General features: G+C 35.5%; 1 protein-coding gene across 28 annotated transcripts in view; it reads right to left on the reverse strand.

Moving 5' to 3' along the window:
• LOC119698358 (ABI family member 3 binding protein) overlaps positions 1 to 12929 on the reverse strand; it is a 136719-nt gene that overhangs the window by 42570 nt on the left and 81220 nt on the right. For 11 of the 28 annotated variants that reach the window (XM_038132366.1, XM_038132042.1, XM_038131342.1 and 8 more), the window contains 9 exons: positions 10021 to 10086; positions 7295 to 7342; positions 6744 to 6818; positions 5131 to 5178; positions 4554 to 4628; positions 2273 to 2347; positions 1376 to 1450; positions 678 to 725; positions 35 to 109 (listed from right to left, as the gene is read on the reverse strand). In XM_038132366.1, the coding sequence (XP_037988294.1) occupies positions 35 to 109; positions 678 to 725; positions 1376 to 1450; positions 2273 to 2347; positions 4554 to 4628; positions 5131 to 5178; positions 6744 to 6818; positions 7295 to 7342; positions 10021 to 10086 (585 nt within the window). The remainder of the gene's footprint in view (positions 1 to 34; positions 110 to 677; positions 726 to 1375; positions 1451 to 2272; positions 2348 to 4553; positions 4629 to 5130; positions 5179 to 6743; positions 6819 to 7294; positions 7343 to 10020; positions 10087 to 12929) is intronic. The other 17 variants (XM_038132456.1, XM_038131066.1, XM_038130888.1 and 14 more) reach the window with 11 other exon arrangements.

A 12929-nucleotide genomic window follows, 5' to 3' on the forward strand; every position in this document is an offset into this window, starting at 1 on the left:
TCCACTGAAGCTTCAAAAAGACCAGATAATTTACCAGGTCTCCTGTATGGAGCATCCGGGATGGGAGTTGCTCTAGGTTTAAAAGGAATATGTTGTGGTTCTTTAAGAGCTGAAAGAAAAGATCTGTTTTAGGGTTTATACTTCGATAAAATTAGGTTTGTTGCACAGGCACTGCATGTCTCATGCTTGCAAGGAAAAAACAATCCCTGCAAGACAGCCTGAAAAACTGAGTGTCAGATATATATCAAGAATGTGTCAGATACACATCAGGAATTCAAGAGAAAACAAAATCCTGAATGAAAACATGAGTGGAAAATTAATCAGGTAAGCAAAATCTGGAGTCAAGCAACAAAGCCAGAAAGAGCACAGACAACTACAGGGAATATATTTCTGTCTGTATTTCAGAACACAAAACTGCAATACCCATGGTGTGCTGGTGTCCTACAAGTGTCAAAGGAATTACAACGTGTGTGACAGGGAAAGAAATTTTATGTGAAGACAACAAACCAGCTAGGAATCTTTCAATACCTGAAGAGTAGAATGTAGTTCAATTAGCAGAAAAGAAAACAATTAAAAACCACAAACAGATTATGTGAAAAACAAACTAGTGATATACAAACATTGGCCCAAGGAGTAGTGAAAAAATAATAATGGCCAGCTCAAGGTAACAAATTTACCTGCTGCTGTTTTTTGTTGTTCAACTGTAAATGTACCACCTGCCAAAACTCCATAAAAACAACAAGATACATAGAGTCAGTGGTGAGTGTAAGTTAGTGGTAAAAATACTCCCTTTGACATGACTGGCTTGTTTTCAATTTGGAACAACTTTTTTTTTTTTTTTCTTCCTTTTAAAAATTAGTGAATATACACTCACTCAAAATAATGTTCCATGGATACTCTCAGAACTGTTAGAAGTTACAGAGGTTTGGCCATTCATTAGTATGTAAATCCCTATTAAGTTTATTTTTAAGGGTGACATTCCATTACCAGGTCACACAAACCTATGAGTGGTTTCAGTTAGAGATATTTGGAGTCATACATGAAGGCCTTCAAAGAGGTTTTTCTCTAAGCACCTTTTGACAGGCACAAAAGAGATGCAATTTCTTCCAACTTCTCATGATGTTTGTGTGTCGTCTACCCTGCTGTACAGATTATTCATCCGTGATAGATGTCATGTGGCTGAAAAGCAGAGGCAACTACTAAAACTCAGATATTAAAAATAGAAATCACCTGTTTTCCTTGAAACACATATTTAATGATCATCAGAGAATGTATTTGTAATATGAAGAAATGTTAATCAACACTTGATTCACTGAGGAAAAACAACCCAAAAGAACCCCTGGATATTCAAACACAACAAAAGAATAATGTGTACCAGGTTTTTTGTGTGGTACATCTGGACTTGGTGATGCCCTGGGCTTGGAAGGGACTCGTCGACTTTCTTTAGGACCTGTGGAAATGAGCAAAGTTTTGAATTTATTATTGAGGGTGATGATTCTTGGACTTATGAAGATGTGCAAAGTCTTGAACACATTGTTGAGGATGATGGTTCAACATATGTCTTTCATCTGCTGAATCAGAAGATTCGTTTTCTGCTAAGAAATTTTTTAGAGATTATTCCTGTCATTTAAAAATAATCCCAAAGAGATCTCCCATTAGTGCAATCAATACAATGCCAGTGCAAAGACTAAAGACAAAGTGACTTTTACAGTGCAGTGTCAGATCAACTTTCCACTCCTAACAGCAACAACAAACACAGCTTTCTACAGAGTAAACTGCTGTAATTCTAACACTTCCTAGTTGTGCTTCACAAGTGTTTCATATTCCAAAAACCTGCTGCTCATTTAAATCAACTCTGCATTTAGAAAAAAATCTTCAGCAAAGCAGTCAAAACAGAAGAAACATGGAAATTTACCTCTAATTTTCAAATTGACAGAGCTATACCCAAAGTACTGTACTTTTACACTTTTAAAGAAGGAACTCAAAAATATAAATATTTCTGTCACACTCTAAGGAAATCAAGATGCAGATTTTCCTGTGTGCAAGGGCTAAGGATGAGTGTTAACCCACACATCTCCACTGTGTGTCACTGACATGTATAAAAATCCAGCTGATTATGTTCAATGACAACTGTATAGCAATATTTGATTATGACAGCAAAGCACAGCCTAGACAATAAGCATCTCTGTATCTTCACATAGCTCATCAATTCTGAACATTTTCAAATGATGAAACTTTCATAAACTAAAAGGCAAAATATTAATAAGCTTACTTGCTCTAGTTGGAGGAACACGTGGACTGGGTGATGTTTTAGGTTTGGAAGGCCTGTGATATGTATCTTTGGAAGCTGAAAGAAAGAAACTGGGTTAAGCATTATAAAAGTAGTAAGTAGCTTCAAATACAAATACATTGCTCTGTAATGGGTGTAGTCCTGGAATGATTCACAATATCAGGTTCAAGTGGCAAAAATGCCTTAGTCAAATAGATCTGCCTCAAGCAATCATGTGACCCAGGATTAACGCAGTGATTGTGTTCTGACAGTGAGTTTTGAGTGGAACAGAATTATTTTTCAGTCCTCTATGAAGGACTGAATTTCATGTCATAAAACTGGAGAGTAAGGGAAGAAAAATAAAGAGGAAGAGAAAGAAAGCTTTCAGGATGCAGCTCTGCCCACCCATGGTGTTCTGCACCTGCAATGGTGCCATCTCCAGGGGATGACTGAAAACATATAATTAGGATCCTGTTCTGATCTGCCCTCTACTCCTTACCATTAAATGTTGAAGGAAATTTTCCTATCTTATGTGCATAACAACTTGAAAGAAACAAAGATTCTCCTTGATTGTTTCATAGAAAATAAGAAGACACTGAGAACCTTGACTGTTAAATTATTAAGGAACATGCAAAGAAAGATGACAATTTATTTCAGGTCTGCTTTCAACAATTTGTGCTGAAGAAGAAAGACAACGTGACCATTTGAACAAGAAAGCATCATTACCTATTGTTGCCTTTGGTTTCTCAGTTCTAAACCTAATTGCTTCCAGAACTGCATTAGCATAATAAAACAACAAAACCAAAGTATTACCAAGAACAATCACTGTCTCCACAATAATCATCCCATCCCTGCTAGAGCTGATGACAGATAGTCACTCCTCCCTGAAACTCAACATCAAAGTACTATGTTCCACAGAATTTCCTCCAGTTCAAGGTAACAGCTCTAATACAGAACAGATCCCAAATATAAATCCAAAGTTTTTGTAATAGCCACAAAGAGATGTGGGTGGGTTTTTTTTTACCTTCAGCTTTGTACACTTTCCTGACTTATTTAAAGGGTTTTTTTCAAACAATAGGTGCAGACTTACTGGGGAGACAAGGAACCTGAGTTTGTTGTCTCTCTGCCCATCTCTTCACCAGCACCATACTCTATGTACCTCGGATACCCATACTAGGTCTGGCTAGAATGGAGGTTATTTTCTTCATAGCAGCCCCTGTGGTACTCTGTTTTGGATTCATGAGCAAGGAAGTGTTGATAAAATACCAATCTTTTAGTTGTTGCTGAATGCGCCTTGTCACAGCATCCAAGAATTCTTTGTTTTTCACTCCGCCCCCAGGCAAGAGGGTTGGGTTACGATGCTCAGTTAGCAGGATGCTCAGAGAGGACACAGTCAGGACAGCAGAATCACCAAAGGGACAAAGGGCCAAAGGGACATTCCACCTCACATAAAGCCATCTTAGAAACAAAACTTTCCCAAGCATCCATTGTTCCTAGACTGGCACTGCTCTGCCTGTGGGATGTGGTGTGCAGTTGCTTTGTGCCACTTGCTTTCTTCCACCTCTTTTTATCCTCCCTTATTAAACTGTCTTTATCTTGAACTGTGGTTTTTTCCCCTCTCTTTTTTTTTTTTTTTTTTTCCTTCTGACCTTCTGATTCTCTCCCCCAGACCACTGCGGGATAGAATGAGCAAGAGGTTAGTGTGTGCTTAGCTTTTGGCCAGGGTCAACCCACTACAGTACCTTACACATGCAAGTGAGTTGCATAATTTACTTTCTCCCTCCTTAATTCTCCTAAGGTTGTATATGGGTAAAACAACCCATGCAGACACAATGATAGGAAGTATTACACATTCTTAAATCTCTGAACAACACAAGGGCTTTGGAAAAGTGAACCAACAAGTATGAATGAAAGCTTGTGCCTGAAAAAGAAGAAACAGGCACAATTTAAGAAACACACAGCAGAATCCTTCCTCTTTGGAATGACACCCCTCATTTTCACCTTCACTTTACCAGAACACAAGTAACACAGAAAAGACTTATTTTCACTGAGAATTGTACAGAAAACATCAATTTCTGCAGTGACTTACAATGTAATAAAGAACTGAAGATATTTTCAACTTACCAGGTTGCTTATAAATTTTACATGTCACTGGGTTTTATCCCTCAAGGAATGTTCTAAAATATATGCCCGAGGAATACATACTAATCTGAAGCTCCAGCGATCACAGTAGAATCCGTAAGACACATGTTGGTATGAAAAGGTAAAAAAATAATGAACTTACCAGGTCTTGTTCGTGGCACCTCTGGGCTTGGTGATGTTCTAGGTTTGGAAGGAACATACTGTGGTCCTCTAGGAACTAAAAATATAGCAAATATTAGAATTTTTTTGGGAACTGATACTGACAGGAAGAATAACATTAAAGAAGAACACATGCCTTTGGGACCTTTTGGAATCACAAAAACTTGAGTAATGGAGAAATATGAACACTTGGTACATAATAAACCCCAGTGCTGATGGAAAACCACTGTAACAGGACAATATAAAACAAGGCCAGTATTGTTGCACAGTATAAAAGGTGAAACAGCACCTGATATAAATTGAGTATAGAGACAAGCAGTCAAAGGTAGGTTGTGGTGCTTCCATACCCTTTGCAGAACACATTTGTGTGAGGGAAAAAAGAGAATAAGATGATTATGAATTGTTAGTGAATAATCACTAACCCCCCCTTACAGGATGAACTTTAATGGTAAAAAAATTATGAGAGTGGAGTGCAATGAAGCCGTGCTTGTGATGGTCAGCGAGAAAAAAGCTAAATGTGACGGTGCCAAGGTGATTTACCCTGTAGGTAAAACTGTTACCTATTGTTGGTTTTAGTTGATCAGTTCTAAGTGTTATAGATTCCAGGACTGTATCAGAAACAAAACAGAAAATATGTTTTGAAAGTTGAAAAGTTACAATTAATAAATTTTGAATTTGCTAACTACTTTTTGAATCATATATTTTGTATACTGCCTCATACAGAAACAGTTGTATTAAAAGAAATATCTGAGAAAGCAATGTAATCTTCAACATAGTGTAAGCTTTGTTCTCCCATGAACTTCAATAAAATATCCAAATATTATCATTCTCTTATTCAGAAAATGGCTTTTTAGGGACACAAATCTCTTCCCTTGGTGATGTGTTTCAAATGCACTCTATATACACAACTGGAATCAGACAGTACTTGCTTGTGCACTGAACACTATTATTAAAGAGCATTACATGGTGAATTGCATTGCACAGTCATATAATTTAGCTCTGGACCGGAATGGATCTAGAGTCCATTGGTTTAGAGTCATAAGGATGTGAAATTGATGTGTCAATGCTTCTGTATGGATTACAATTTAAAAAAAAAAAAAAAAGAAATGTCTTTGGATATTTTAAGACAATTACAAGATAAGTGGATGATGCCATAGAAAACGTTCTGTATATTACAGATTCTTGAAGAAACAGTAAGTTGTAGGGGCTTTTGTTTTTGTTTGTTTGTTAGTTTGTTTTGAACACAGATCAATACAAGCTCATAACATTTGTGTGACAGAACCATAAACCCTTTCTGAGAAGGCCAGACTACCATAACAATGAAAAATGGCCACAAAGGTAAAAACTGAGCGTATGAGAAGTTGCATCTTGAGGTGTAACCTGGAAACAATGTTTTATAATCAGATGCCATGGTTAAAAATTTATGAGAAGACAAGGATTTTGACTGTTTTCTACATGAGGATATCACATCTAATAGATAACATCAGATTGCAAAAATATTGGTCTATGTCTACAATTTAAATGTCTTCAATCAAGTGTTTATCCTTAAATTTTTCACATTTACCAAAGGGTAACAGATTTTTGCAATTTTCTGTTGCTATTACCAACTGGAGAGCATGGGACAGAAAGTGATTTTTTCTGCCTACCACTGAATTCAACTGCTCTCACATTTAATGACATAGAAATCCAGTATTTTGGAAAACAATGTAAAGGATCATTAATGCCAATAAATATTTATAAGCAAATACTAAGTATGCATGTATAACTGTGCAATTTAGTCCCTCATGCAGAAAATAATAATGACATGAAATTAATTGATTGTGGCTTAGAAGGGAAACATTTATTTTAACAAAGCAACGTTGGAAAGAATTTTACCCCCCAAGTAGCCTCAGTACACACTTTACTTGCTTTGCATTTGCTTTAGTTAGCAAAGTTTATCTGACTGTAACAACATTATTCTCATTCTGTTGCCTTAAGTAGCAGAGGTTTATTCTTTTGCTCAGTAAAAAATACCTAGCAAATGTCACTACTCATGAAAGCTGCAATTAAATTGTTGAATGGCACAGAACAGAACTCCGTTCTGTTTTAACTGGCTCAGGTAACTAAACGGCTGCTTATAAACACATTTCAATCCAAAATAAACTGTACTAGAAACAATCACAAAGTAGTTTACCATCTTTGGCTTGTGGAATGTGAGGTTTGGGTGAAGTTTTAGGTTTAGAAGGAACACGTTGAGTCACCTTCGGAGCTGGAAGAGAAAATGTGGGCAATAAGTTGGTTAAATTGCACAGCAATTAGCATCTGATACCAGCTGAACATACAAGCACAGAAACCTCACACCTGCAACTGAGAAGAAGTAGGAAAATCAGGTAATACTCTCCATGTGTTTACAACAATCTAAGCATGAAAGTGGAATTTTAGTCATTTTTGAAGCTCAGTTTTTGTTTGTGTTTTTAAAATAAAAACTGGAACAAGCGTAAATAAGCATAATTATGAGAAAGGTGATTGAGAGCTGCCAGCATAAATTCTTTTTTCATTAAGTAGACATTCCAGCTGTGAAGAGAACAATACACCCAACTGTTTTGAATGCCAAGCAAGATAACTACCTAGAAGAAAAATGAGGCTAAATGAAACAATGCTGAGGCATAAGGTGACTAACTTCAGTGATGCTTGCTGTGATGTAAATAAAGCAAACACAACAGCTTGCCAAGAAAATATTATTACCAATGGGTGACCTTGGTGGTTCAGTTCTAAGTGTAATAGGTTCCAAGACTGCAACAGAAACAGTGTGACAAAGTGAGTAAGGAACGCACTCCAAAAATTTAAATACTCTAGTGGTAAGTAGAAAAGCAGGCACTAACACAACAGCACAGTAATATGGATCTTCAAGCTGACTTTTAAATCATGGGCAATTAAAATTCTTAATAATACAGGTAAAATAAGAAATAAGTAATTGGACAAACTTGATGGCTATAGAAGCAAAAATATGTGAATATAAATCAGTACATCCAAGACCAAGCAAGAGAAGAGATTGTAGAGTTTAACTTAGAGACAGCAAGAGACTCTTGATATACAGAATGTCAAACTGAACGCTGTTACTTCACAGCAGTGTGTTGACCGTGACAAAATAGTTGAATTTTTTCCTCTAAAGTGAGTTACTAAGTAGAGGACTAAAAGGCTGCTATTGGTAGAGCTGTATTTATCAGTCATCTGAAAAAAAAATCCTTTGATAAAGCCTGCTCATTTTTTCTAATATCCACTTAAAATTTGAATCACAAAACCAATGTATCATGTCCTTTTCCTGGTCACAAACTGTACCAAATGAGACAAAAAATTATGAGATGGCAGAATCTATAAAAATTTCTTGGCAATAAAGAAAATATCTTAAAAGAATTTTAATGCATTAATTATTTCCTCTCAAGGCAGTACCAAGTCAGGTAGCATGTAACACACAGATATACACACCTAAAGATAGAACCTGTTCCATAACCCACATTCACTGATCTCCCAAACTCTCTCATGCATCTACCCATTTTGAAAATGGGCTTCACAGTCAATAACACTACAAAATTTTGATTGGAATTGAAGGGGCTAATACTAAATACTTATTACATGTCTATTAACATACACAGTACAATATTCTGTAGTATTAATATTGCTGCAAATGAAGAAAAAAACCCCAAAACAACCAGTATTAATAATTTCACTGACAGTGGCCAGATACTCCATAGATATGCCAGACCAGTCACTAATTTTTCAAATGTTCTCACTACATATGCCTGGTTTGCAAAGACTTTGCCATTACCCAAGCCCATCAGTTACCTTTGGAATTCAAATTCAAAATCTTTTCCTAGAAAACACTAATTTCTATTTTCAGGTTGCGTTTGAAAAATCAGTTATTTCTTACAAAGAGAAAAACAGCTATCAATAATAGAAAGATATTTATACTATTTGTTAGGTCTGCAAACTGTCTTCTGGAGCAATATGGTTTCCTTTTTGTACAAGTATTATCCAAAAAAATTGAACATCTCTTCTCCCCACCTAGAGGAAAAAAAAAAAAGTTGTTCCCTTCTTTACTTTCTGCAATAATAGCAAGTCTAAAAGTACACAACTTCAAAAGAAGTGCCTCATCAGACATAGCTTGAGGTGTTTTGATCTTAGCAGATCATTTGGGCTTCAAATGTGAGGAATGTACATTTTGGATACTGGAAAAAGTTTGTTTTGTGAAAACCTGCATTTAGGCTGAAAGTAAATGGTCCCATAGTAAATCACATTGAGGTTCAGCAATGAAGAAATGAAGTCTAGGAAATGAGCCTCTGTCCGTATCAATGAATAACCACAGAAAAAGGAATTGTACTAACTGTTTAATGCATGAAATATGGTTGGATATGAACAAAAAAAAAAAACAATGGTTATCCATTTGATGGATAATCAAAGAGCTGGATGTTCTTGTGCAGCAAAATTAACTACTCATAGTTTAGTCAAAAGCCAAAGAAAAGACTTAACGAGCAAGGCTAAGAAAAGGTTGTTATGCAACAGTGAGCTTGAGAAATCAATGTCATTAGAGGAGTTTTGAGAGTATTTCATGGTGTAGAACTTGTTGCAGTTGAAAACTATGAGTTTAAGTGAGTTGCTGCTAATTGACCAAACCAAACTGATTCTATTTTATCAAATCATTTAAGTCAGACTTAAAGATGTCCTTGTCCTGTGAAGTAACATGTATGTAGTCAGCTTCATCCAGGTTTTAATGACCGAAGCTAGACTGCTGGAAACACCTTGAAGCCCTTCTCAGAATACAACCTGCACAGCAAATGCAAACAGTGATTCAAATTTTCCTTTCAATTAGATAAGGCATTTCAGGGCTCACTGCAAAGGAGAGACCCTTGTTCTTTGTCTGCATAAAAAATGTGTATATTAAACACATCACTTAACATATATTCCCATACTAAAAAGCCATGTATTATTTTATATAAACTGTGTTCCTCATTAAAAATAAAATCACTTGGGTTTTTTTTTCTTTAAATTGAGCACTGGATTGGATGTATTAATTGAAAAAAATGCAGTATTTTCCATACATTTGATAAAATATCAAGCAATGTGCCACAAAACTCCTTCTGCAGGAATTGTTTACCAATGAGTAGTTTTAAATGTCATTTTAGAATATGTTATTTCTATATTCCATAAAATCTTTATTATTGAAATAATTTTTATTCTTTCTTCTTCTAATGTAAGTTAAACTTTCTGGTAAATACCTTTGAAGTGATAGCCTGTACTTTAGAAGATATCTTAGAAACATGGAGAAATAATAAAGCACCTAGATAATACTTCCATTGCCTCGGTTTGGACCACACATGAATAAGCAAGAAGCCTCCAGGAAAAGCTATTTTCAACTGCACATAATATGAGACCAATGAAAAGAAGAATGACTAAGGATGACTCATAATCATTACCCTCTGCAGTCTTTGGACGTTCATATGTATAGGGACTCCTAGAAGTGACTGACGCTGAAATGGTTGCTGTTGGAATAAAGAGAATTTTCTTCAGAGAAATACAGATGCATCTGTATCTGTTTTTTAACTGCTGGTACAGCTCAGCTGCTCTTGCTTCCCAACTAAAATCCACCTCTTCAAAACTCTTCAAATGGAAACACTGAGTGAATGATAAATTAACTGAAATTATCCTATGTGGCTTTTGCTGCTTTTGGAAAATAAAAAGTGCATTTATGCTACAGGAACACACTGGGATAGGAGCTCTCTAAAGCTTCACCTTGCTGTTTTACTGAATTTCTTTTATCTCTTTATGACTGTAGGCCATTGAAAAGCTCCAGAGAACTCAATTTTCTTTGGTAAATCTTTCTATTAGTTTTCCTGGGCTTCTCCCATAGTGACTGATACGAAGGATACATATGAAAGGCTTCAGGTGTAAATAACTGTAAAGTCCCAGAAAGCAAGGCTGAAGATCCCAGCAGATTATGTAGTGCCACTGCACATTAGATCATCAAGTTAACAAGCTTCCCATCTCTACCCAGAGTACTTGGGTTTGACAGGAACAAACCCCAAACACCCTGAAAAATATAAAGAACTTTGAAGTCAAAATTGGTAGAATAGTTTCATAGTAGTGTGACTTTACAAACAGAATCCATTTTCATTCCTAAACACATCTACAATCCTTGAGTAATCTTTGTGCTTACCCTTTAAATTTTGCTCTGTTTACTCTGTTTTGACTCTTAGACTCTGTTCCTCCCAACAGATTTTAATTAGGAAAGAAAAAGTGATGGATAAATATTATACGATGGGTCTCAAACTATATTTTTGGACATACCAACAATTTGTCGTGTTGTAATCCCCAAGCATTTTAAGACCCACAAGAAAACTTTTTTAAAGGAAGTTACCGTAACAATTTGAAATACAATAAAATTTGAGACCTAACACTTCCCAAATTCTGTCAGTTTAGATAGAAAATCACATTCTTAATTTAAAAGTCTCTATTTCACTACATGAAGGTTTATCGTTGGTTACCTGGGTGGAGGGTGTTTAAATTTAAAAGACTGAATTATTTCAGATTTCTAAATTTTCCCTCTTTTCTCTACTGACATTTTTTATTGCTTAGACAGCTTTTACATTTGATAACGTTGCTACTATTTTAAGAAGGCAAAATACTCCAAAATGTCTTCAGGACAAATAATTTGTGCATTTAAGTAAATGCCCGGAGAAGTTGTGGAGTCTCAATCCTTGGAGATATTTAAAAACTTTTCTGTAAAGAAAGTATGGCAGTATATTCGTGTGCAATAGAAAATTCATATAGAAAATTCATAATAATTTCCTTTCCTGAAAAATGACTAATGTTTAGAAAGAGGTATTCATGCTAACAATAGTAAAAGTGAGGACAATGGCTGGGCATGACCACATTGGCAAGAAAATCTAGTTTTTTTCATGCAGGCAACAGATTCAGTTACCCAAATGCCAAGAAAGAGAATGAAACTGTGAACTTTCACTAGAATGTACATTTTTTTAGCTGGAGAATCTGAAAGTCATTTAAATGTTTGAGGTTTTTTAAATGAAGATTTTTTTCTTCTACTGGCAAAAAAGGCAAATACTTTACCAGAAACAGCACAAAAGTCATATTAATAATGAGAGCCAAAATTAATTGCTTCACCCAAAGGCAGTTATTTGGCAGTAATGGCAGTAAGTAATTGATTAAATATGAATTTGACATATATTTTTCATTATTTTGATTTACTCTTAGGGAAAGGTGACAACCATTATCATGACACAAGTTTCTAATTTAAGCTGAACTTCCAGGTGGTGCTGGAACACATACAAGCTCCTGCTCTTTTACCATTTTGCCACCTACCCAAAATCCAGCTTATCCCCATGCACTACATATTTTACAGTTCAAATAATATTTTCTGAACAAGAATATAATTTGTCACATCAGAACACATGCCAGTTTCACTACCTACTTACAAGAGAACCATGACAAGCTTCATCAAGATTAAAAAGCGTGTCTTAGCATTCTACCTCATTGATTTGTGAGACCACTACTGGGAAATAAAAAACCAGGGGCGGGTGTACAAATATTTTAAAATGCCACTTTCTTCTCAGGCATATAGAAACTCGCTATAGAGCCACTCGGTGGGAAAACACCAGGATAAAATCTTGATCTTGGCAGTCCCAGCGTGTAAAACAAATCTATGCAACAGTTTCCAAATTAGTTGCTTTTTTTTCCTCAGCCAGAGAAAAAAAAGCAACTCATGCATGAGTTGTGCATGAGTTACTGAATATAAATCTCAGTCCTGCCTGTTGTTCGAAAAACAACAGGCAGGACTCAGATTTATATTCAGACATAGACATCTACAGCAGAGACAAAAGTAATGATTCTTGTAATACAATACTGGATTTCCTACACTTAAAATTATGCAGGAGCTGTAATCAGCATAAAAAACTAATTATGCTCAGTATTCTGAGACAATTCCAAGTCATAAGTGCCATTCCTTAGTAAGCTTCACAGGGAATAATTTTGTCTGAAGAGAGTTAATTTCTTTTTATGAGCAAAAAATAATTTGCAGGGAATCTGGAAAGAATTTAATAAAACCATCTGATCTCTCCCACCATTGAGTAATATGTTCTTACAATAAACAATTATGCAATTTCAAGATTTCTAACTTCAATATAAACCATGTAACACTAGAAATATTTTTACAACTCCATTTATTTATTCTTCAGGTCCAGAAAATGCCAGGTGTGTTTTACTCTCTGCCATACATCATAGATGAAATTTAACATTGGTGTGAAGGTGCTATTTCATTTGGGATCATAAAATATGTCTTTACTGAATTCCCGAACAAAATTCCATTCTT

The sequence above is a fragment of the Motacilla alba genome, chromosome 1 (assembly GCF_015832195.1).
Source record: "Motacilla alba alba isolate MOTALB_02 chromosome 1, Motacilla_alba_V1.0_pri, whole genome shotgun sequence".
NCBI lineage: Eukaryota > Metazoa > Chordata > Aves > Passeriformes > Motacillidae > Motacilla > Motacilla alba.